At 44.3% G+C, this 22,577-nt stretch overlaps 1 protein-coding gene across 4 annotated transcripts in view; it reads left to right on the top strand.

Moving 5' to 3' along the window:
- Positions 1–22,577, top strand: part of LOC133116231 (striated muscle preferentially expressed protein kinase-like) — an 84,733-nt gene that overhangs the window by 4,045 nt on the left and 58,111 nt on the right. The window contains exons 1-2 of one of the 4 annotated variants that reach the window (XM_061225601.1): positions 16,957–17,128; positions 21,883–21,925. The exons of 2 other annotated variants lie outside the window; for them this stretch is intronic. In XM_061225601.1, coding sequence (XP_061081585.1) covers positions 17,096–17,128; positions 21,883–21,925 — 76 coding nt within the window. In that variant the 5' untranslated portion in view covers positions 16,957–17,095. Of the gene's footprint in view, positions 1–5,800; positions 5,977–16,956; positions 17,129–21,882; positions 21,926–22,577 lie in introns of those variants that run through there. One more of the 4 variants, XM_061225602.1, reaches the window with a different exon arrangement.

Raw genomic sequence — 22,577 nt, 5'->3', positions numbered from 1 at the left:
AAACAGACATAGTTTCTGGGAAAAGCAGTGCAGGTGTGTTAATGTGCCGAGTGTCTGTGTACGATGGCAGTGAGAATGGAGCTGTGTTCTGGTAACTGTCATGAGCACTTGTTGTTGCGTTGATATGATTCTCCATCCTGTGTAAAGGCGATTTAAAAGAAAACTTTCCTACCCCTCCACTCTGCGCCAACCTTCCCCCCCCCCTCCCACCATGTAGCGTAAGCTCCTCCCCTGAGTTACGTTAGCTCCTCCCCCATCTGCGCATTGGCTCCTCCCCACTCGGCGTGCTCTTGATCCCCCCCCCCCCCCCCCCCCCCCGCCCTGACCTCATAGGCTGCAGCTGTCCCGTCCGTCACTCTCTCCGTATTGCTCCTCTCCCCCTCATCCATCTCTCCCGGTTATTTATACCCTGGAATGTGCCAGGACTCAGATTTTTGCAATGTTAATAGGCCAAACGATCTCCCGTTACACCAGAACACATCACTTCTAATTATAACTTCACTGGAGAGACAAGGCCCTGGGTTGTGATCTGGCAGTTCCACCGTGAACAACAAGGAAAGCAAAACTTTAATTTATTCTGATCTTTTTTTCCCCCTCCCTTCAATGAGAACATGCTGAATTGTAGCTACACTGAGCTTTAGGACATAATTGGCCTGGCTTTTCTGTGTCAGAGCAGGATTAGACCCCAAAGAAAGGTGTCAATTTGACATGGACACATTTTACCCCAATTTATCTTTCAAGACATTTTAGGCATTTCTGTTTATAGTATTGAATACAGAACAAAAATACTTTTTCACTCTAAGAACTTGGGCTGGGTATCCATTCTGAATAGACAACATTCCACAGGCTTTGATTCGATTAAAAACAGGTGTGTTTTTTTGTATTTCTCTGTGCGGTGGTTTATTAGCACGCAGGGCTCATGCTGGTAAAAGCATGTAAAGCGTTGTTTTGTCGCAGTACTCCTGCGCTCAGTGCAGTGCGTCCTCAGGGGACAGTAAGACTGCTTTCAAACGCCCCCCTCAATAATAAGCCGTTTACTTGCTAATGTAATGCAGTTAACGGAAGCCCAGACTTCATGGACGCTTAGATACTCCTTCTCCAGTAAAAGAGCTTCTCAGCCCAGAACACCAGCACACTAGAACTACATATTAACTTCAAGAAACATGGCAAACCCTTTAAACTCAGTAAACTGCTCAGTGTTTAATTAACTACTGTGTACATTTCACCGTGAATCCTCTCAAACCCATTTACATTCTCTGAACTAACTAGAAAGTCTAACTTTATTGAGTGTTATTGGCACTGAGCATTATGGTGAATCCCTTTCATAATGTGTGATTGTTGTTTTTGAGTGTGATTCACTAATTATTCTCAGGAATCGGCAGTCACTGTAACAGTCCTTCACTTTTCAGCTTGTGAATGACGCCATTTTGTGGAGCACTGTTTCAGAAGTGTACATTCCATGTTGAGTGCACTCTGTAGTCCACTCTGCTGCATGTTCCATACCGACTCTCTCTCTCTCGGCTCCCATGGCAACATCGGCCTAGTTTAGTGCTGTTTTGATGTTGCCTGGGGGTCAGAAGGCGATCTCGGGATCAATACTGAGTGTGTGAGTAGGTACGGCGCGCTACGCTTAGTGCTTGCGTGTGATTGGACGGAGCTTCCTTTTGAAGACGTGCCCTTAACACTGACAGCGACGGTAGAGCTGCATCTCCCACACACACACACACACACACACACACAAACAGAGGCCAGAGTCAGAGAAATGCACACACAGGCCAGAGTCAGAGACACACACACACACACACACACACACACAGTCTGAGAAAGTATCTTATTCCTCAGAGACTGTTCCCTGTTTCTACGGGTTAAAAAAGCCCCTCACCCACACACACACACATACATGCACACAGATACACATACACACAGATATACATGCACACAGGCACACACACACACACACACACACACACGAGCACACACAAGCAGAGGTTGCCTTGAATACCAAATTGCGTCCTAATAGAATCATAGGCATAATGAAATCTCAGCTCGGGTACGGAACGCCAGCGCATCTCGCCGTGGAAAGCTTTAGTATTCCCGACGAGTCGTCTCTCATTTCATCCTTATTCCATGCCTCTGTAGAATGTTCCCCGATGTTCCAGGCAGTAGCCTCGTACATGTGCACAGTATTCTCTCTGAGTGCCAGATTAAAAATGACTGTTGTTCTGAAACAGTGGTTTCTCGTATTGTTGAAAAACAGCATCTCCATGTGCCAACTGTTGGCTGGTTTGCCGATCCTTACTCATACAAAGCACTGTAAAATTCAGGTAAACCAAGTTGCCCATGATCATATAGTGTGATGCATGCATGTAGTATATATTCCTCTACTTGCTCCAAACCCATTTTGGCTGTATTTCAAGTGTTTTAAAATAAGTACAGAACAAATAGGGCACTGTTTTCTAATATATTCTCAACTTAATCTTAGTCTCCAGACATTGTGCTTGGAAGCTAATTCTTATTCCTTTCTCCTCCCAATCATGTGTACTTCAAATGTCTGTACCCCCAGAAGACTTCTTAATAAGAAGGAAGGCCTCTCTGTGCAAAAAATGTTACATTACATCTAGCTGACGCTTTTATCCAAAGCTATTTCCAGTTGATTAGACTAAGCCCGGTACAATCCCCCTGAAGCAAAGTGGGGTTAAGGGCCTTGCTCAAGGGCCCCAACAGCTGCACATATCTTATCGTGGTTACATCAGTAATTGAACCACCAACCTTGGGGGTCCCAGTCATGTGCCTTAACCACTACGCTACAGGCTGCCCCAAAATGTCTGCTTTATCTCCAGGTGACACTCCTATTGGACACGCCTTTGAGGCAGAAACGGGAACAGCTTTTCCCATAGTTCCTCTGTCTGAGATCCACAGGCAAGAGAGGCAGAGCAGTGACATTAACCCCCCCCCCACTGTATTATAAATACTCCTACATACTGTCGTCTTTTTAAATTCTGTTTCTCTGGTTTTTCATCCACTTAAAATGATGTCCTTTCTACCTCCTGGCTAATGCTCTGGATATTTATCACAGGATAAACTATCCATCAGAGAAAGGATTTTTGAAAAGCTTGTTTCGGTTCATATTTAGGTCTTGTGCTGCATAATTTTGCTTCCTAATGAAATTCAGAATGTAATGTCTTTTAGACAGTAAAGCTTTGTTAAAAAGTGTTTTTCTTCATCTTTAAAAGTCTCCCTCCACCATTTCAGACCCATGCATAATGTGGATAATGAGGCCATTGCAGCTTTGAGTGGAGCTACCTACGCACTTTAAACGTCGTCTTAGGTATCAAGTTAAGGCTTCAACCTTTTTTGCCAGTTAAACAATCAATCATCAGTTGTAGATTCACACGTAAAATCCCTAAACACTATATTGGGGCACAGTTGTGTTCTGTGGTTGCCCCTATGCCAATGTCTAAAACCACCCTAACATGATAATGTTTTAAAATTAGTTTTATCTTCAAATTTTGCCATTCAGACAGCTGGTGTGTGTAAGAATGTAGCTTAGGAGAACAGAGGACACAAAACATGTATTAACATATTATTACTATTGTTGTTGTTGCAAATGAAAATAGGACTGTAGTTCAGGCAGGATAAATGCTTGTGAAAACATATATCCCTTGCAACACAGCTGAGTTTGTGTCATTAGAGTCCTCTTACATTTCAGCACAAGAAGAACAGTGTTACTGACAATACAACACGATGATTCATAGGTTACTCTGTCTCATGTATAATTATAGGGGATTACTCATTACTCTAGGGTGTGTGGAACATCATGTTTCTCTTATATTTGTGGTAATCTAAGTTTTTGGCTCTTTCTGAAGTGCCTTGGCAGGAAATCAAATACACACGTGTATTTTAGTGTAACCTGATGGTGGTTTTAATCTTATACCATGAACTTCTTTACAATAACCAATATATGCATTTCTAGTCTAATGTTGAGTGTATGTTTTATGTGTGAAACTCACATTAAACCCAACAAAAAAAGGAAATATTTGATAAACTGATTCAGACCTACACAGTGCATCTTGGTGGGATTAATGACAGAAAAATGTTCTCATAACTATTCAAATCACATACCACTATCACAGGGCAAATATTATACTATATTATAATCTCCTTTCCCTACCATGGGTCTCTAATATCCTCATAAAATCATCTCTGTCCCTTGTTGGGGATCTGAGTCTTGTCTTAATGTCAATATTATGTGCCGAAACCTACACTACAAAGAACATTCAATAAAAAGAAAATAAATAATATTATCAAAAATATCACTGCAATGTTTTTTGTCACCCAAAGGGCACTTGCACTGTGGTCATGTCATGATACACTAAGGCACATATTGTTAACAGAACACACCTATTTCCGAGCTGTTAGACAGGGTTTGGTGTACCTTGCCTTCCCAGTCTCAGGAGGACTGCACAGTTTGATCACAGAGAGCTAAAATAACCTTAAAGATGTGGGTGTGTTGCCTATGGCAGCCTGTGTGTGCGTGAAGTGCTCAGTGCTCGTCTGAATCCATTCCACACCCCAGTCTGTGCACGGTCTCTTTTCCTCGTATTCTTTTTTTAATGTTATTTGGCCACTTAGCTAGATGAAGTATCTCGTCTTACAATATTCATTAAGTGCTTCCCTGATTTAAATTTTGTAGCTTTTGTGTAATTGTGTGTTCATTATTGTATAAGCCCTGTTGTAGTCTGCACTGGTCTTTGCAGGGTGGCTGACGTCGGCAGCTAGCACGTTAGCCTAGCACGACTGATTCTGAACTAGGTTCAGTAACCCAAGAGACTGCCTACCCTCTTCTGCCTCTAACACTTCCTCATCTGCCTGATGGAGAAATATGTCCTCAACTGGACAGGTCCACCCATAAACAGAGGGGGAGGAGGCTGAGCTAAGCAATATCTGACATTTGGATGAACAAATCACTGGGTTATGTGTGTGTGTCTTGAAGGGTATGTGGTATTTCAAATCATGAAATAAACTTGGCGGTTCTTCTACGCTGAGTAGATTTTTAAAATCTTACTACAGTGAAGAAATAATGTCTGTGTGCTGCAGCTGGCAGTATACATTGTTTTGGCTAGTTATTATCAACATGTTGTCTGTTATTTTTGTGGCATGGTCTTGTTAAATATTTGTCATTTGTTTTGTGTCATACAAAAGAAGCTAGTAATCAGACACACTTAATTTTTCTTAAAGAAATGTTGAGATCCAACACAAAATCTAAATAAATCTGATATTGAGACAGCCAGCAGTGAATCCCTGCCCCCACCAAATATCCTTTACCCCCCAATACCACACCCCCATTGTATTTATAGTGTTACAAACTTGCCCTCTGTTTCTCAGAAAGCATAGAATCAAAGCATACATATTGCAATGGCATTGCTGTTGCGCACAGCAGATATTTATTGCAATATTATTTTTAGGCCATATTGTTCACCCTTGCCATAACACTTGTTCAGCATTCTGAATTTTGAATGTGCATTTCATGCTATATAGTGTTTTTAATCCCTACGCTGGGGCCATAAAGATAGAACAGCCGTCTGTGTAATCTGGTAGTATTGCTTAAAGCCTGCACTAGTGAATGGTGGCGCACACTGTGTATTATGTAGCACCAGAAATAGACCGTTTGACTCACCAGCTCGGAAGTGTGTGAGGGAGAGAAAGGACTTTGGGGGTACAGCTTCCACTGCCCAGGCGGGGAGATACTACTCCCGCAAAGACGAAAGAGATCAAACCGGACCAGAAGAAGAGACTCTGTGCGCATATGTGTGTCTCACTAGTTTCCGATTCGTGGGTTAAACACCAGAAAACAAGACTTGGATTTTGTACTGGTCACCATGTTGAGGCAGGAATTGCTCGATGCAAGAAGGGCACTGAGGAGTGTAAAGGCGCGCGATACCTCCATGCCCAGACCGCGCAGAAAGAAGCCCAAAGGTAAGAGTAGTCTGCTCTCTCTGCAGCTACACAAGTTCCTCCTGTTGGTGCGCTGAACGCTCAGGTGAAAAATTTACACAACTTTGTTGCGCTGGCTGGTGTTTGTGACCCCTGCAACCAGTGATAGGCTTTGTTAGATGCCTGGGAAGCTAATTGTTTCCCAATTCATGTTTTCAATAAGTGCTCCTCTGGAAAAACCCCCCCAAAAAACAAATATGACTTTTAAATGTAATCATCAAAGAGAGTAATTATATATATATTATTATTATTTTTTCTTTTTTTAAGCTGTGTGAATTACACACAGCTGTAGGAAAGATTTTTAGTAAACTGTGAATATGTTGATCGTAGTGGTGTAGCTTTCTGCTGTAAAATGTAATATTACACGTATTCAGATTAAATCCCTCCTGTGTCTATAAGTGATGTGTTTCACGTAAAAAAGAAAGATGGAGTTGAGCTTCCCAAACATAGGGGAGGGCAGTCGCTGATGCAGACTTTATTCTCGTAGCTGTAAAGACCCGCAGTATGGCTGACTCAGATGTCATTCCCATTCTGTAAAGGGTGTTAGGGCTTTGTGTTTGCTGTGTGTTCATTAATGTCTGACAAGGATCTTGAAAAGAAGTATACAAATATAAAAATGACTGATAGGATTTTATGCAGTGTGCGTTTATCCAACTGAATGATATATAGCCTATATTTTGCTGATTGGGCCTCATGCAAGAACCACTTGAACGAACAGATTTGTTCTGAAATCGCATGAGTGATTTAACAGGACTTGGTGCATTCACCAATTGTTTTGTATTTAGAATCTTTCCTTAGGTAGGAACAACATTTACGAGTGGTCCGGATCTGTCATACGAATCACGTAAATAACGCATTCCATTCATTTCCAATGGAGAGCCTTGCAGTGCAGAACCTTGGATCATTTTCTAACTGGTCGTTGCAGATCAGATTGGAATCATGATTCAGCAACTCTATTGCTGTATTATAATGGTAATCTTCATTAGGACAGTTCTTTGAAGTTAGAAGCCTTTATTGAATCCGACGTAGCACACTCGCACAAGCCCTTCACCTGAAAGAAGTAAGAAAAATGTATGATATGAATACGAAATTGTTCTTGCGTGAGGCCCAATGTTTGTACGCTCTTCAAACTCAAGTTCATATTATGCCTCTTTGGAGAGCTGCTTTTCATGAAGGTTTAATGCACTGCCTTTATGTTTTTTAGTCTTTGGTCCCTTCAGTAAGGTTTTAGTTGGTCTAATTTATTGTTAATTTGTCCTTGACACAACACAGCTATTTCCATTTTATTACTCCATGTCCCTGAGCGTGTGGTCGGACCCAATCAGTACGGGCGCCTTCCAGATTGCATACCAGAGCAGGGGGCTTCTCCCTCACCGAATGAGCCACGAGCCAGCCAGCTGCCCCTCGTCCTAGGACACCTGCAATGAGTTACATCCCTGGTGCTCTGGACAGCATGGTGTAGTACAGCCTGCAGTGATGTGGTCCCTGGGTTTGATTCCTGCAGCAGTGGCCCCTGGGTCTGATTCCTGCAGTGGCCCCTGGGTCTGCTTCCTGCCGCAGTGGCCCCTGGGTCTGCTTCCTGCCGCAGTGGCCCCTGGGTCTGATTCCTGCAATGGCCCCTGGGTCTGATTCCTGCAATGGCCCCTGGGTCTGATTCCTGCAGCAGTGGCCCTTGGGTCTGATTCCTGCAATGGCCCCTGGGTCTGATTCCTGCAGCAGTGGCCCTTGGGTCTGATTCCTGTAGTGGCCCCTGGCTCTGATTCCTGCAGCAGTGGCCCCTGGCTCTGATTCCTGCAGCAGTGGCCCTTGGGTCTGATTCCTGTAGTGCCCCCTGGCTCTGATTCCTGCAGCAGTGGCCCCTGGCTCTGATTCCTGCAGCAGTGGCCCTTGGGTCTGATTCCTGCAATGGCCCCTGGGTCTGATTCCTGCAGCAGTGGCCCTTGGGTCTGATTCCTGCAATGGCCCCTGGGTCTGATTCCTGCAGCAGTGGCCATTGGGTCTGATTCCTGCAGTGGCCCCTGGCTCTGATTCCTGCAATGGCCCCTGGGTCTGATTCCTGCAGCAGTGGCCCTTGGGTCTGATTCCTACAGCAGTGGCCCCCGGCTCTGATTCCTGCAGCAGTGGCCCCCGGCTCTGATTCCCGCAATGGCCCCTGGCTCCTGGGGGAGTTTGTGCGGCTGAACCTCGGCGAAACGCTGATGCGTCCTCGACTGACACCGCTCAGAGGATTATCCTCATTCTGTATTCATGAGTTCTCCGGCCGCCGCTGTCAGGCAGCCTGACGCACCTTCTCCTCCTCAATAAAGGACGGATTTGTGCGAAGGCAAGAGACCGGATCCAGGCACGTTCCTGGACATTCCCGTTTGTGAATCACGTTCGCCTGCCGAAACGCTGAAATAAACGGCCGAGTTCGGGAAAGCTGTGGCTGAAAGCGGTGTGCAGTTGCAGAATAAGGAGTGATTGTGCTGGTCACAGTATGAATAGGTGAGGCTACAGTTTACGGCAGTTTACGGCAGATTGGAAATACTAACCGAGTGCCTATTGTCACCAGCAATTTCCTTAGTATTTAACTGCCATCTTATCATATCTTTGTGTATTTTGCAGTCTGCTGATTATGTGTGCTGGCTGATGGCTGATGTGTGATCTAGTGTGTTCTAGAGGGGTTATACTAGCCTGCTTCCCCTAGTCTCCCTGTCTCCCTCTTTCTCTCCTCTTTTCTCTCCATCTCGCTCTTCTGTGTTTGTCTGTCTCCCTCTTTTTCTCTCCCCCGTTTCTTTCTCTCTCCCCCTTCTCTGCCTCTCTCTCTCTCTCCCCCTTCTCTGCCTCTCTCTCTCTCTCTCTCTCTCTCATTGTGTTCTGAGGGAAAAGGAATCTATCTGAAATGTACTTTCTCTCGCCCAGCCAGAATACATATTCTTGATTGATTTAATCAGGAAGGTCATCCAAGAATGATGTTGGTGTGTTACAGAGATGGAGAATCACGGGCAGTTTTAAATGCGGGACGTTGCAGCTCCAGTGAGCTGTAGGGCGTGCCTGCCTGCAGGCAGATTCAGTCTGTTCCGGGATGTGAATAGAGGATAGCGGATCACTGTTTGATTAAGTGCCCTGTTCGGTTTTATAACCTTGGGGAGTAGGAGCTGCCTTCATTATTTCCTTAGTCACTAGATGGGCCATTTGTCTCGAGGACGGGGACATTAGGAACATCGCCCCCTACTGATGCACACTAATGCCACTTCCAGCTGCAACCTGTCTTATGCACATTTTGGGAGGTGACCACAAAGTACTATCTAAGCCCAGATTCTCATAGCTAAAGCCATTTTGTAAGAGTGAATTACAGGCCAGTATTGCTGCTGAACCCATATACCAATATTTTCTAGTCTGTGCCAGTGGTTATAGTATTTTATATGAGTGTGTATTTGTAAAGGGTGGCAGTGAGACTGGCGTGTGTGTGTGTGTGTGAGTGAGTATGTCCAATGTCAGTGCAGGGTCACGGTGGGGTCCTGTTTCCCTGAGGGGAATCCCCTGCTCAGCAGTTGTCGGCCCCACAGTGAGTAAACAGGTGTAGTGGTGCAGCGCTGCCTCTCTCTCAGCTCTCCTCCGTTTCCCACGTAGTTTAGGGCTAAAGCCACATACACACTCACACTCGTACACGCTTCAGGTGTTAACCTGAAACAGGTGAGCCTCTGGCTGACTCCAACAGCTGCCGCACGCTAACGTGCTAACGTCTGGAGCGGCTCTCACCGCCGTGGAGTGGGAGGGCTATTTCCAGCTCTGCGGTGTGGTGTGTTTTAAACTGCTCTGGCCCCTTCGGCGGGATTTAGCTGATCCCCACGGAGGACAGTTTATCTGTCTCTATGTGCTTCAGCCAGACGAGGCAGGGTGTCGCTATCGTCCTCGCCAAGGCCAGGCTATGAGTCACTGCTCCCATAATGCACCTGCGCGACTGCTCTTTCCCTCGCTGACGTATGCTTCACTCGCACTCCGAAACAGGATTTCGATATTTCAGCGGGGCTGGAATTACCTTTGCACAGCACATGATGTTAACACTCCAGCACCAAGTTCTCTGCATACGGAAAGGCATTAGCATATTTTATCAACTATTATTAATAGCCTGTCTGAGTGCTAATTCATTTATGCAAAATATAGGCTGCAGCTTTGGCATTTTCTATTTTGGCAGTTGTATTGAAATATTTAGCTGTTTTCTGTATGCTATTCTTTCTCATTTAGCAGCAGTTATAGTATGTATAAATTTGAGATATTTTAGCATTGGCTTTATAGCATGTACCCAGATGATTGTAACATGGCTCCTAAGCTGTTTTTACAAGCCGATACCTGGCAAAGCTTGACCTTACATTGTATGAAGATTACGAGTTGGCTGAGAGCCTGACATGGAGTCGTGCTGCAGTATGGATTCAGTAATAGAGTACTGAAAGCATTCTGGGGACTTTGTCAAAGGTGTTTCTGAATCGAAGTCAGTCCCTCTGGGAATGTTTGTGTTGCCATCGAATGCAGATTCTTCCTGTGCGAGAGGGAGGGTTCTTCATCTTACGTTCTCATAGAAACTGCCATCACAAATTTGTCTTTAAAATGTTTTATATTCCTTGGTTTGGTGTATCATTTCTGTTGTTGGATTCATGCATGTTTTTTGACATTTACTTTGCCTTTATTCCCCTAGTGCTATGTTAGATCAGTAAAGGTCATGTATCAAAACTGCTGACATTTATAGAGAAATTCTGTGCAATAGCTTCCAAGAAATTGAATACGGAATTTCATATATAATTTTACAATCTAACAACTGAATAAAGGTGTTGATTTGAAAGAATTTATTGTAGTTAAATAATTAATATTCTGTTTAACTCTAGCATGGAGGATCTATTGTTATCTGTGTCCTTAGACATAGACATGCAGTTTTGGCTCTCTCTGGGAACAGCTTTTTGAGGAGTAGTTATGGTTGTCTGTGGGAACAGCCTCTGTGTAGTAGTTTTGGTTGTCTATGGGGAGTAGTTTTGTAGGAGATTCATTACAGGTTCAGGCAGACAGGTGGCACATATCATAGACCAGAGGCAAGCAAAGACCCTGTGCCTGGGATTCATGACTACTGTGTGCCAGCCTGACCATGGCGATCTGGATCACACGTCAGGACGCCATTTTAGTTTTTACAATCTGCGCCAAACCGCTCGTTTATTCTATTATATGTCATGTCGCTGTCCTCGACTACACAGCCAAAAATATTCTTGCAAAAGGCTAAATAATGTGTGTGTGTGTGTGTGTGTGTGTGTGTGTGTAAGACCAAATACAAAGCACATTTCAGACTGACTGGATAATTGTCTTGACACTTATTGTGATTGCGTAGCTCAGACTAAGTGCCTCATCCTTCAGCTCCTGAAAAAGGGGGAAAGTAAAAAATAAATAAATAAAACCGTGGCGCCAATGAGCAGAAAGAGCAGGCTAAAATACCTCAGCACAATTTCATCAGGAACTGCCTTCTCTGTCAAATGTGAGCCAAATACCTGACAGTGTGATTAAAACCTTTCAAGGGTAGGATGTCCAGATTTTTTTTAAGACATAGTGAAATTATGGTAACAACAGCCTCAACAAAAAACTGGCTTACTGATGATGGCGGTTTGTCTCCTGGCCTGGGCAGCTAGGATATGTGCCGTGTTTCTGGGCAACAGAAGCGTTTATCAGTGAAAAGCATTCAGGCTTGCAGACTGCTGCAGTTCATCTGGAGACTGATAAGACAGTCTGTGAAGACTGGTGTGTCTTTGGTTTGGGCTTTGAGGGTCACAGGCACTTATTTTGGGTTTTCGGGGGGGGGGGGGTGCTTTCCTTTTTTGACTGGCGGACGTCATAATGTAACGTCAGGTGGCACCAGGACGGGGGGGAGGGGGGGATTTCCAGCCGGCGGAACACAGCGTTCCTGCAAATTACACTGGGGCAGGGGGAGGAGGGGAGGAGAGAGATAAAGCAGGGATAGAGAGTAGAGGAGAGGGGGGAGAGGAAAGGTGGGAGAGAGTAGGACTGCTGTCATTTTTCAGTTAGAATTACATTTCTCATGGATTCAACACAGGTCCCCTTTATTTTTAAAATGGTGGTTAGACGAGCTTCAACATTACTCAGTCCTGTGTGAGTGAAATGGGTGTTAGGTAAGCTTCAACATTACACAGTCCTTGAGTGAGGAAAAGACAACGAACATATCACCCACCGTGATATTCTTTCCAGTTCCCCATGATTGTGATTCATTAAGTTATATGAACTAGTGGTGTTACTAAAGGAAACCATGTTAGGATCTATTCAAGGCCTCTGTCTATTCTCCATTTTGTTTTTGTGTTTGCTTTGGCCATTGGGTCATTGTTATTGCATTGACAAACCTGTGTCTTTCAAGTATATGTGGTCCGCTGCCAATCTTTTAGCTTTTAACCTTGAAAAATATCAAACCAGAGATGCAAGGAATTAATTCAGCTGTCTTACTTCCACAAAATTCATGGTTCCCTGTTGATTTATTTGACTTGAGAGGGGATTAAGGACAATGGAACTATACGATTCCTCAGCCATATGTGGAGCCTCACCAGGACTCGGGTGATAACTGACAGAGATACCAGTTCTGAGGCATTATCTCATCTGTGCTCTCAGGTCTGGTTTCTGTAAAGGATAGCTTTTCCCCCTACGGTGATTTGATTTCCAGGACTTCCTTAGCACTTAGCGCATTAGTTCCTGTAAAGAACACCCCGTAATTGAGTGCGATTTTTTCTGTTAATACCTGCCATGCACACCCAGATCTACAAAGATTACTGTACCGTCTTTAATACATAAACTAAAGTATCAATTCAGTATACATGTAGTAACTGTGTGATTGTTCACTCAGTCATGCATGTATTTGGGGAGTGAGTTTTGTGGCTTTTCCCCCTTTGTCAGCTGACCAATATACCCATTGGTGGGAGTTACTTTAAAGGTGTTTAGCTGATGCAATTATCCAGATCATCTTTTCTTACACAAAAGTTTTGCATAATATGTGTAGAGATGGATACTGAAGCAATTCAGGTTAAGTAGAAGTACCTTGCTCAAGGGTACGCTGATGCTGTCCTACTTGTGAATTGAATCTGAAAACTTTCATTTAGGAGCCCAGTTCCCTCCACATTATACGGCATCTGCCTGTACACATAGCATTCATCACTGGAACGCTACTGCATTTAAAAAAATATATTTTGCAAATCCAAATAATAGATTGAATTGAATATATTATTGAATTTGTCAAATCTCCAACAACTGCACACTGAGATTTACGCTGAGAGAGGTATACTGAGATTTATACGACAAGAGGTATACTGAGAGACGTGTACTAAGAGTTATACTACTGTACATAGTGCAGAGCAACATCACCTCCTGTACGAATGACATCATATTCCCATCATATTCTCAGAAGGGCCCTCTGCAGTGTCTGGCTGTCTGGCTGTCTCCCCGGTGATAAAATGGCCGCTCCACTGACCGTAAAAACCGCTTCACCTCAGCTTCACCCTCCTGCTGCGCCAGCTGAGGATAGGCTGGCGCCACAGTAATGTCACACACACGCACACACACACATGCACCTACACACACACACGCGCGCGCGCGCACACACACTATGTCTATGCCAGGCCATTGTCAGGTCCCCTCTGATTTATGTCCTCAGTGCTTTCTAAATGGAGCCGTTTGGGGTTATTACAGTGCTGGCAGCAATGTTATGAATCCTGTACATTTCATTATGTGGCTCCACAGAGCAGAGATCCTCAGTTGACAGAGATAGCCTGCTCCTCCAACACAAAGCAGAGATCTTCAGTTTACAGAGATAGCCTGCTCCTCCATCAGAGAGCAGAGATCCTCACTTTACAGAGATAGCCTGCTCCTCCATCACAGAGCAGAAATCCTCAGTTTACAGAGATAGCCTGCTCCTCCAACACAAAGCAGAGATCTTCAGTTTACAGATAGCCTGCTCCTCCAACACAGAACAGAAATCAAGCAGTTACTGTGAAATGACTTCTGCAAAAGGTTGCGAGCACCGTAAAGCTATCCATTTCCTCCATTATAACCATGGCCTCAGGACAGTCTGGGGGAGTGGGTAGAACTGTGTGTGGGAGCACGACTCCCTTAACGTCTGCTGTGTGCTCCGTAATCAGTTCTCTGCCACCAGAGCTTGCAGAGAGATGACTCCTCTTCAAACTAGCACGGCACAGAGATTCAGTTGTGCCACAGTGTGCCATCGTTCACCGTCGGTTTCATACAGTCCCGGAAAAGCACAGAAATTCACCCGACTCTTTTGCCCTAGCAAAAGCTTCCCAAATTACATGCCCATTAATGGAGACCCACGGCTCAGTGAACCCAGTTTATAAACAATATACAGCGATTAACACATGCCATTTTTGTGGTTTATGCTAATCTCCTTCGATTTGATTAAGGGAATTGCAGTCGTGGAATGTGCGTATGAAGAAAAAATGATGGAAAGATGAATGGAGAGAGAAAGAGTAGAAGGACAGAACCTCGAGTTCTGCAGCAGGGGAGCCGGTGTTCTCAGCCAGAGTTGTGTGATGGAATGAGAGAGTGGTGAACAAATTAATGTGGTGTGATATAATTAATGTGTCTGTGAGGTGAACATGAGGAGGTAGGGTCTGTATGGATGAATGGAGTGGACAGACAGGCTGTGCGGTGGAGGTTGTGATGCCATAAAACCTCAATTTCAGCTCTCCACTGCTGCGTGTGCTTCCATTCTGGCTCTCCACTGCTGCGTGTGCCTCCATTCTGGCTCTCCACTGCTGCGTGTGCCTCCATTCCGGTTCAGCCCTGATGTGATGTGGCTCAAACCTGGTAGAGTGGATTGCTCAGCCTCCCTCTTCCCCTTGGGGACTCTACACTGGGCTAATGGTGGGGGATGGCTCTCCAACTGAACTGCATCTCAGGCAGAAACTGAATGATAAAACAGTACAAATGAAGCCCTGAAATATAGACACCTCTTGTATTATTAGGATAATAATCATTGGGCTGCTTTATTTGTACCATTATGAGAGAAATGAAACCTCTGTCATCAAAGACCGGTTTGCTGCAGAGAAACGTAACCTTGCATCTACTGAAGAGGCTGCACACCTGGTTGAATTAAGCAGGGGTGGCTAACTGTGGTCCTGGAGAGCTGCAGGGTCTGCTGGTCTTACCTCTAACCGACTAGCCTACTTTACTCCAGGGTTAAAGCAGTTGAACACAGTTCACCTCACCTAACCTGGTATTATGGATTTCTTTTGGTTGCTGACTTGAAGATATCAGCAAATATGGGGAGGGTACGCCTTAATAAACCATCTCACTTTGGTATTCAGATTAGCCATTCGGGAGAGTCCGAATACGGAAGCAGCCAAACGTGACCCTCCGTTCTCGTTATACATCAACACTGTCTGGCTATAATACTTCCCAGAGCGTTTGGGTGATGCATCGGCTGCAGGGCTTGGACGTGCTTGATGAAGCAGGCGAACAGAGCGCGACCGAGGAGTGGTAATTGGGGGGGATTGTGCGAGTGGCAGGTGATGAAAATGAATGAGTATCGCCCAGTCCGAACGGGAGATCCCTTCTGCCTCCGCAAGCAGAACCAGAAGCACCGCGTAAACAATTTCTGTAATGAGTCACATTCCAGCTCTGAAAATGTGGATGGGGTCCATGAAATAACAATAAAAGCAAGGACACAATCTCCGCATCCCTTTGATAATATATACTGGCGAAATGTATCAAAACCCGGCTATGTCATACCACTGAAATTATTTTACAGAAAACTGAATATTTTATTTTGATGTGGTCAGTATACTGATATTGGCAACTCTGTATACTACTGAAGTAGTATAGGCCTATTGCTATAGCTTACCCTGAAGGCTACTGATATAGTATAGGACTACTGATATAGCCTACCCTGGAATTGAAAAGGATGACCAGGCTAATATATGTTTCTGTTGTCTCTGGGTGTTTCCATTATACGGTTTAAGTATAATCACAATAGGACTGTGGTCTGAGATGCAGTTAGGCTATATTGCAGTGTTGCGCCTTCATGTTCTGCTGTAGGTTGTTAAAACAGTACCAGTGTTTTGTTTTTGCTGCCATGGTGCAAACATTGTTAATAGAAATCTGTGAGAAGCGGCAGGATGGGAGAATTAACGCGTGGTTCATCTGTTATCTGCAAGGCTAGTTAATGCTTATCACAACCGCAACACCGACTCCAGGCATCTTTGACGTCACGGGCATCGATTCTGAATATATAATTGCTTTGGGTGAAGCTCCTCCGCTGAAGCGGCAATCAGCGTCTGTTAGCTCTGCGAGAGAGAGCGGAACAAGAGGAACGAGGGGAAAAAATAAAAAGCACGGGAAAAGCCAACCTGCATCCATCTTCCAGCTCATATTGGGGGGCTGACTCACTCCCTCTATCTCTGTGGAGAAAACAAAGCTGTGAAAACGCTCTCTCTCTCTCTCTCTCTCTCTCTCTCTCTCTCTCTCTCTCTCTCTCTCTCTCTCTCAATCTCTCTCTCTCTCTCTCGCTCACACACACACATACACACTGCCTCTGCTGCCCCTGCTATTGTGTAGCGAACGTTCCTCTTCGCTGATTTTCGCTCTTTAGAGGATCGGGGCATTTTTTTCCTCTACCGGTGTCGGCGCTGAGGCTTTCTTTGGATTGTCCAGGTCCGAGTGCCTTTTTAGGAGGGATGCTCGAGGCTGCTTACGGTTCCACCTGCCGAAGCCCGTTTTCTTTCTCCGGCAGAAGAGAAAGAGAAAACAGACTTCGTATAGTGGCAGACTGAAATGCGTTCCCATGCGAATAGGCTGCAAGCAAAACACGATTTTTTAGCGCTGTTTGAACGTCACGTTCTGGAAAATACACTTTTGTATATTTATTACTATCATTTTTTGGTACTTTTTTGTCTTTTTAAAACTGGAACATATTCGTTTTGAGAAATCGCGTTATTTTGTGGCGTGACACTCTACAAGTGGAGAAAGATCGTAATCATGTTCGTGCGCGAGAGACCCAGCAGCCAGCAGGTGTGAGACACACTCCCCGAATTGTAAACAACGCAGCGCCAAACCAGGAGCAGTCACAACCATGAAGAAAATCTGGTCAAAGAAGAGATTCCAAGTAAGTCTGCCATATGCATGTTTTTTCTTCTTCTATGCCTTCATTTTCATGATGGAATGGATCGCTGTTACTTATATTATAAATAATAGCCAATATTTTCATTACGCACACACGCGCGCGCACTCCCTCTCCACCTCTCTCTCTCACTCTCTTTCTCTATCACACGCATCGACTGTCCTTTTTTATATTAATGCATGGTTCATATGGTTCATATTAACAACAGCCTATCCTGACGACATGTATGCTGAATGCATGTGCCCCACCCCTGGTCTGTAAAATTCACGCGCTAATTTTCCATTTGGCTTCTCTGGGAAACTCTATGTTGTGGCGTGCACTGTTGTACCTGTGAACACAACCGTACAACGTTACCCTAACGGACACCGTGTTCAGAACATTCCTTGCTTGAGTGTACAATGGTACAAATATCAGTTTTCCCTAACCAAGGAACGGCTGGAAATATATTTAAAATCAGTGGTTTACTGTGCAACCCTACAAATCCATATTTGATTACAAGTTTAGAGGATAAAAATACATGTTTTGATTAATTAACAATTATTTAGATGACACACTAACTGGTATTTAATCACAGAGCATTTCTATGTGTATTGTGAAATAACATTCAATTTACATTACATTACAGGCATTTAGCAGACTGTCTTATCCTGAGCAATGTACAACAAACACAGGGACAAGTCTGATAACACAATAACACATTTCATTATGAATTTGGAATATCTGTGTAGAAAAGGGCTTGAGCAGGTTAGCAGCACTCATCTTTCCCACACAAAGCAAAATTCTTCCCAGAAAGTTCAAAGCTATATAATGTTTTTCATTATTTTGGAAAGGCATCAAAGTAAATGTCCCCAAAAAAATGGCAAGTTTGTTCATTTGCTCCGATGGCACTCCTATACACCTTTGTTCTTTGATGGAAAGATCTGGACAATAAGCTACTGGTTTTATTATGTTGCTAGATATTGTATGAACTCCTCTGGGCCAGCTAATCCTTATGATTATAGACCTAAACAGGCCTGCAGAAGATTGGTGACTTTAAACAGGAACAAAGCTTAAACTACCTAGTTTAAAGCTTGTTTGTGTTTCTGTGTATTTGTTGTGTGTGTGCGTACATTTGTGTGTGTGTGTGTGTGTGTGTGTGTGTGTGAGAGAGAGCAAGAGAGAAAGATAAGGAGAGAGGTGGGGGGTTGGGTGGCTCAGAAGAAGCAGAGATAATTGGACCTCCGTCTGCAGAAACAGATCGACTGTTACAAAGGGCAGAGACCCAGACAGATTTATCACTGAACTGAATGAACACAATCACAGAGAGAGAGGAACAGAACAGGTACTCACGGCAGGTCATTAGTAGGGCAAATTGTTTATTTAGAACATGGCCCCAATAGGTCATTATTCCCTACAAGTTGTAGACCATGAACACCATTTTATGTGCATACCATTTGCAATATTAATCAAAATATCAGGAATCCGTATTAACAGTTAGATTCCAGTGTCAGCAATGCAGTAATTTCATCTTTCTCAGAGGTATTCAGGTGAGTTCACATGGCCCTAGAATGCACATGCTTGTCAGACAGTGGGCCCCATATTGCCGGTGCAATTAGACGCTATAAACAGCAGAAGCCCATCAGGGCCACACATGACGCGAGCACAACGCAGCATCACAGTCAGTCCCAAACATCGAAATCACACAGCTGGCAGTCAGTTTTAATCTTAGCGCTTATCCCTCTTTTGAAAAGCCATTTCAGAAAGAGGCTTGATTAGCCGTCTTCATTCGTATTTCTGGCTTTCTGAATCGAATGCGATTCACTCTTTATTTATTTATTTATTGCTTTTTTTCCGTTAGCAAAAAAACCGTTGATTGTAACAAATGGAAATACCCGGAGGTGGCGCGACGAGGAAAGCTGCAGAAGGAGAAAGATAGCGGGGTTTCCATTAGATGCTGTCAGACAGAGACCACCGAGCTCGCGTTATCAGGCGGACTCGCAAAAAAAAAAAAAGTAACAGACAGGTGTCTGTGCAACGGCAGTGACTTGTCACCGATTTAGCCCCGTTCTCAGACATTTGATTTATGGGGACTTCTCCAGGTACAAAACCGACTTTTTGTCATTCTTCACATTGATTGATTATTCCAGAAATTTCCATGGCTCGTTTTTGTTGTTGTTTTTTATGACAGGCAGCTGAGAGGCCCGTCAGGCGAACAAAAGACATCACATTTAGCGGGAGGAACGGCGTCGCTGCGTGATAATGACCTCATCAGCAGCACATTATTGTTTTTTTACAAGCAGAATAATTTCTCATCCGCTAAGTCTGGTGATTAGTTACACAATTATCACCACCGCCAAGCCGCCCTCTGTATGATAGCCCAATACATATGAATCTTCTGTTTATGCTCTAATTTACAAGTTTGTGATTAACATGCAGAAGTTATGTCTAGTAACATTACCATTTATGAATTGAACTAGTATGCCATCTCTGTGTAGACATTTAAAAATGTTAGATAATCTAAGCAAGATTGAAATATGAATTAGTATCAGGCAAATCGGTCTGCCTGCAACACTTAAGTGTCCATATGAAATGAGCTTAGTGCACCGTATCCAACTCTTCTTTTCTACTGAGCTCAAAACAGGGACACAGTGTACTGTCGCCATGAAATATATAATCCAAACAGTCTTTTTTTTTTTTTGCTTTTGTTCCACGCCTGTAACATGGAGCAGGTCTGATCTCCACAGTGCAGTTGGTTGGTTTCGGATCCTCCCGTAGAGACCTGTTTGGTACGAGGGACGGCTGGGACAGATTTGGCAGGTCATTCGGTCCCAGCGTCATTTTGGAAAATGTAACTGAAGCCACCCGGCTCGTCGTAGGAGGCTTGTGCCACTCCAAATGGAGTGCTTGTTTCATTCCTGCTCCAGCTAGAGTTGCAGTAGTATGAAACGCAGAGTCGTTTCAGAAAGGGCACAATCTACCCACCGATCAACCGTACATCCATACACATTGGAAGGTGCTATATGTAAGAACGTGCATCGTTTTCTTTTAGAAATGAGAAAAGCATTATCATACAATCTATCTGTTTTTAAGCTCAGTTCTTAATATTGTAGGAGGTGCACTATGTACAACATACTGCCCAACACTAAGGCCTTAGTCGTAATTAGTAATAGTAGTAGTAATAGTAGTCCCAATACTTAAGTATTCAGTCTAACCAGAATTGATCAACTCTGGCCCAGCTACTGTATTTAGTGCTCTCCCTTCTTGTAGATATAGATATATAGATATGGTGTTGACTAGCCTCAGCCATGCTAATGGTGTACAAGGTATATTATTACAAATAGTCAGTAATCAAGTGTGAGTTATTGTTGGTGCTTTGTGGTGAAAGTTGTAGGTGCAGGGGAGAGGGTATGTAAGAGGGATCACCCCCCTGTCGTGAGGCTCTGAGTGGGCTCAGTGTTAGAGGGCTGGGACCACAGGCCGTGAGTGAGCATTAGCCGGAGCAGGGCTGCCAGATTTGCCGAATCTGCGGGGAAGTAACGGGTCACATGGTGTCACGCTCCTTTTCCCTTCTCTCCTCCTCTCCTCCTCTCTGTCCAGCACAGAGGATGCTGGGATTGGTGGCTGTTTCCCGGCTGATGTCACACGTTGGTGATTGCGTTAGAGACCGGGCTCCATGGGAGTAATGTGGAAATCATCTCCCAGAGCTGCGGCCATTAGGCTGTTTCTCCCCTCGGTAATGGATCAGAGGAGGGCGGGAGAGAGGGGGGGAGGTTTGGAGAGAGAGGGATAGGGAGGGAGGGAGGGACAGGGAGAGAGGGATGGAAGGAACACTTTCCTCTCTCCCTCACAGAAACATTATTGCCCATTCTGACTGCTGGAGATACATAGTGGGTAGACAGACGGCAGGATGGATGAACAAACGGGCAACCGTTCATTCCCTCTGCATCACAGGCCCTGGCCCAAGTTGGTACTGACACACACACACACACACACACACATACTGAGTCCAGTACTGACACACACTGTACTAATGGCAGAATGTGTTATTGAGATTGCGTCTTGTGGCTAACATACATACACCCACTCACACGGTACTGACGCACACTGAGTGCGGTACTAATGACAGAATGTGTTATTGACATTGCAGCTTGCAGCTGACACACACACATCAGTCCGGTCCACAGTCAGTCGGAATAAAAAGATTCTTAAGGGGGTAGGGTTCAAAACTGGGGCAGATTACCTGTAATTTTACTTTAAGTAACAGCACTGTCTAAATACCTTCTACAGATCCAAGCCTGACATTTACACACATATCGACATGATATTTGCATATTACATCGGCAGGCAGGATACGAGGGGGACCTTGTAATTGCTGATTACTTTGGCACCTACACTCATAATGCTTTAAGCACTGCAGCCCCTGGCCTTGCTGATGAGTACACTGTAAACTGCATCAAAGAGGGTAGGGATGGATACCTAACATTCTCTGCATGTTAGACAAGCTGTCTCCTCTGTTCTCTTGTGAGGCCTCCTTTATACATGCGTAGAATACAATGTAAGAATATCATAATGTCAAATTTATGACTGTATGCGTGACTATAATGATGTAAGCATGAATGTAGGTATGCACTGGGTCTGCACAGAAAGTAAATGACAAAACGTGTCTTGTGCCAGGTTTTCGCCATCTGTCTGAGCATTATTATGTGTTCCTTGCCAATCATAAAAATACTTGTCTAACTTTCCTTATTTTTCTCTTGCAGAAAACGGGACACTCCAGTCGAACCTTTGGCCGGTTCACCCATGGTGTGTTTGGGTTTATAGATAACAGGTTACTAGAACAGAGATTTTACGTTGAGTATTTGTGTGCCTGTGGAGTTCTTGGGGTTTACTTAAGTTTGAGGATGCATTTTTATGGCTCTGTCACATTATAACAAATATCTGGAATATTTAGGTGGGTTTGAATTCTGTCAGACGCCCGGGAAATTTCCGGAATGTTAGTGCTATATCTGGAGGCAGGGTGTCCCAGAATTCTGAAAGGCGTTGGACGCCATCCCAATACCTTCCATCCAAATACACTCACCATAATACATCGATGATTTCACATGTTTTGAGAGGGTCTGGCAGCCTTTGGTGATTATATTATTATCTATACAGTACAAGTAAAAAAAAAAAAAACGTGGCAGTTTTAGCATGTGACGGTTTACAGACAGTCCTTTAGTATGTGTTGGTTTACTGACAGCCCCTTAGCATGTGGCAGTTTACAGATGGTCCCTTAGTGTGTGGAAGTTTACAGACGGCCCCTTAGCGTATGGTGGTTTACTGATGGTCTCTTAGCTTGTGATGGTTTACAGACAGGCCCTTAGCGTGTGGTGGTTTACAGACAGGCCCTTAGCTTGTGACGGTTTACAGACAGGCCCTTAGCGTGTGGTGGTTTACAGACAGGCCCTTAGCGTGT

Source organism: Conger conger, chromosome 17, assembly GCF_963514075.1.
Source record: "Conger conger chromosome 17, fConCon1.1, whole genome shotgun sequence".
NCBI classification, from domain to species: domain Eukaryota; kingdom Metazoa; phylum Chordata; class Actinopteri; order Anguilliformes; family Congridae; genus Conger; species Conger conger.
This window is presented reverse-complemented; position numbering and strand designations above follow the sequence as displayed.